The sequence below is a fragment of the Buceros rhinoceros genome, unplaced genomic scaffold (assembly GCF_000710305.1).
Source record: "Buceros rhinoceros silvestris isolate BGI_N320 unplaced genomic scaffold, ASM71030v1 scaffold23604, whole genome shotgun sequence".
In the NCBI taxonomy this organism is placed as follows: Eukaryota; Metazoa; Chordata; class Aves; order Bucerotiformes; family Bucerotidae; genus Buceros; species Buceros rhinoceros.
In genome coordinates this window covers 1,205-1,657 of record NW_010406809.1, presented here as the reverse complement: position 1 = coordinate 1,657, position 453 = coordinate 1,205, and the positions used below count along the sequence as shown (strand labels likewise).

Here is a 453-nt window from a genome sequence, read left to right as displayed (position 1 = left end):
GGTGGTCTCTGCTGGGCGCAGCAGAGTGTCCCCAGCCCCTGCCTCCCCTGATGAGATGCCTCTCTCAGAGCATCATCCAGTTTGCTGGCCCCCAGGTTTGACGTTCAGGGGCTGAGCTGAGATTCTGCCATGGGCTGAGACCCAGCACTGCTCCCCCCATGGGCACCGATTACCTGCTGCTTCATCCACCGAGAGCTCGTTGGCCAAAATGCCCCCGATCTTGCTGAAGGCAGGCAGCTGCAGGCCGTACTTCTCCAGCTCCCGCTTCATGTTGTTGATCTCCTCCTCTGGAGGGGAGCAAAGAGGCGCCACCGCTTAGCACCACGGTCCAGCACTGGAGCCAGCAGAACCCCCCCCTCGCACCCCGCTAAAGTGGAGGGGTGCAGAACCCCCCCGCAGTGGGTCAGCATCACTGGGGCAGCTTTGGAAGAGCTCACTCAAGGTCTTCATTCC

The 453-nt window shown here is 61.8% G+C and overlaps 1 protein-coding gene across 1 annotated transcript in view; it reads right to left on the bottom strand.

The window, feature by feature from the left end:
• The window catches only part of LOC104491798 (ras GTPase-activating-like protein IQGAP2), a gene marked incomplete at its 3' end in the record, with an annotated part of 5,660 nt that overhangs the window by 4,109 nt on the left and 1,098 nt on the right, over positions 1–453 (bottom strand). Inside the window, exon 5 of the mRNA XM_010134266.1 lies at positions 174–287. Coding sequence (XP_010132568.1) covers positions 174–287 — 114 coding nt within the window. The remainder of the gene's footprint in view (positions 1–173; positions 288–453) is intronic.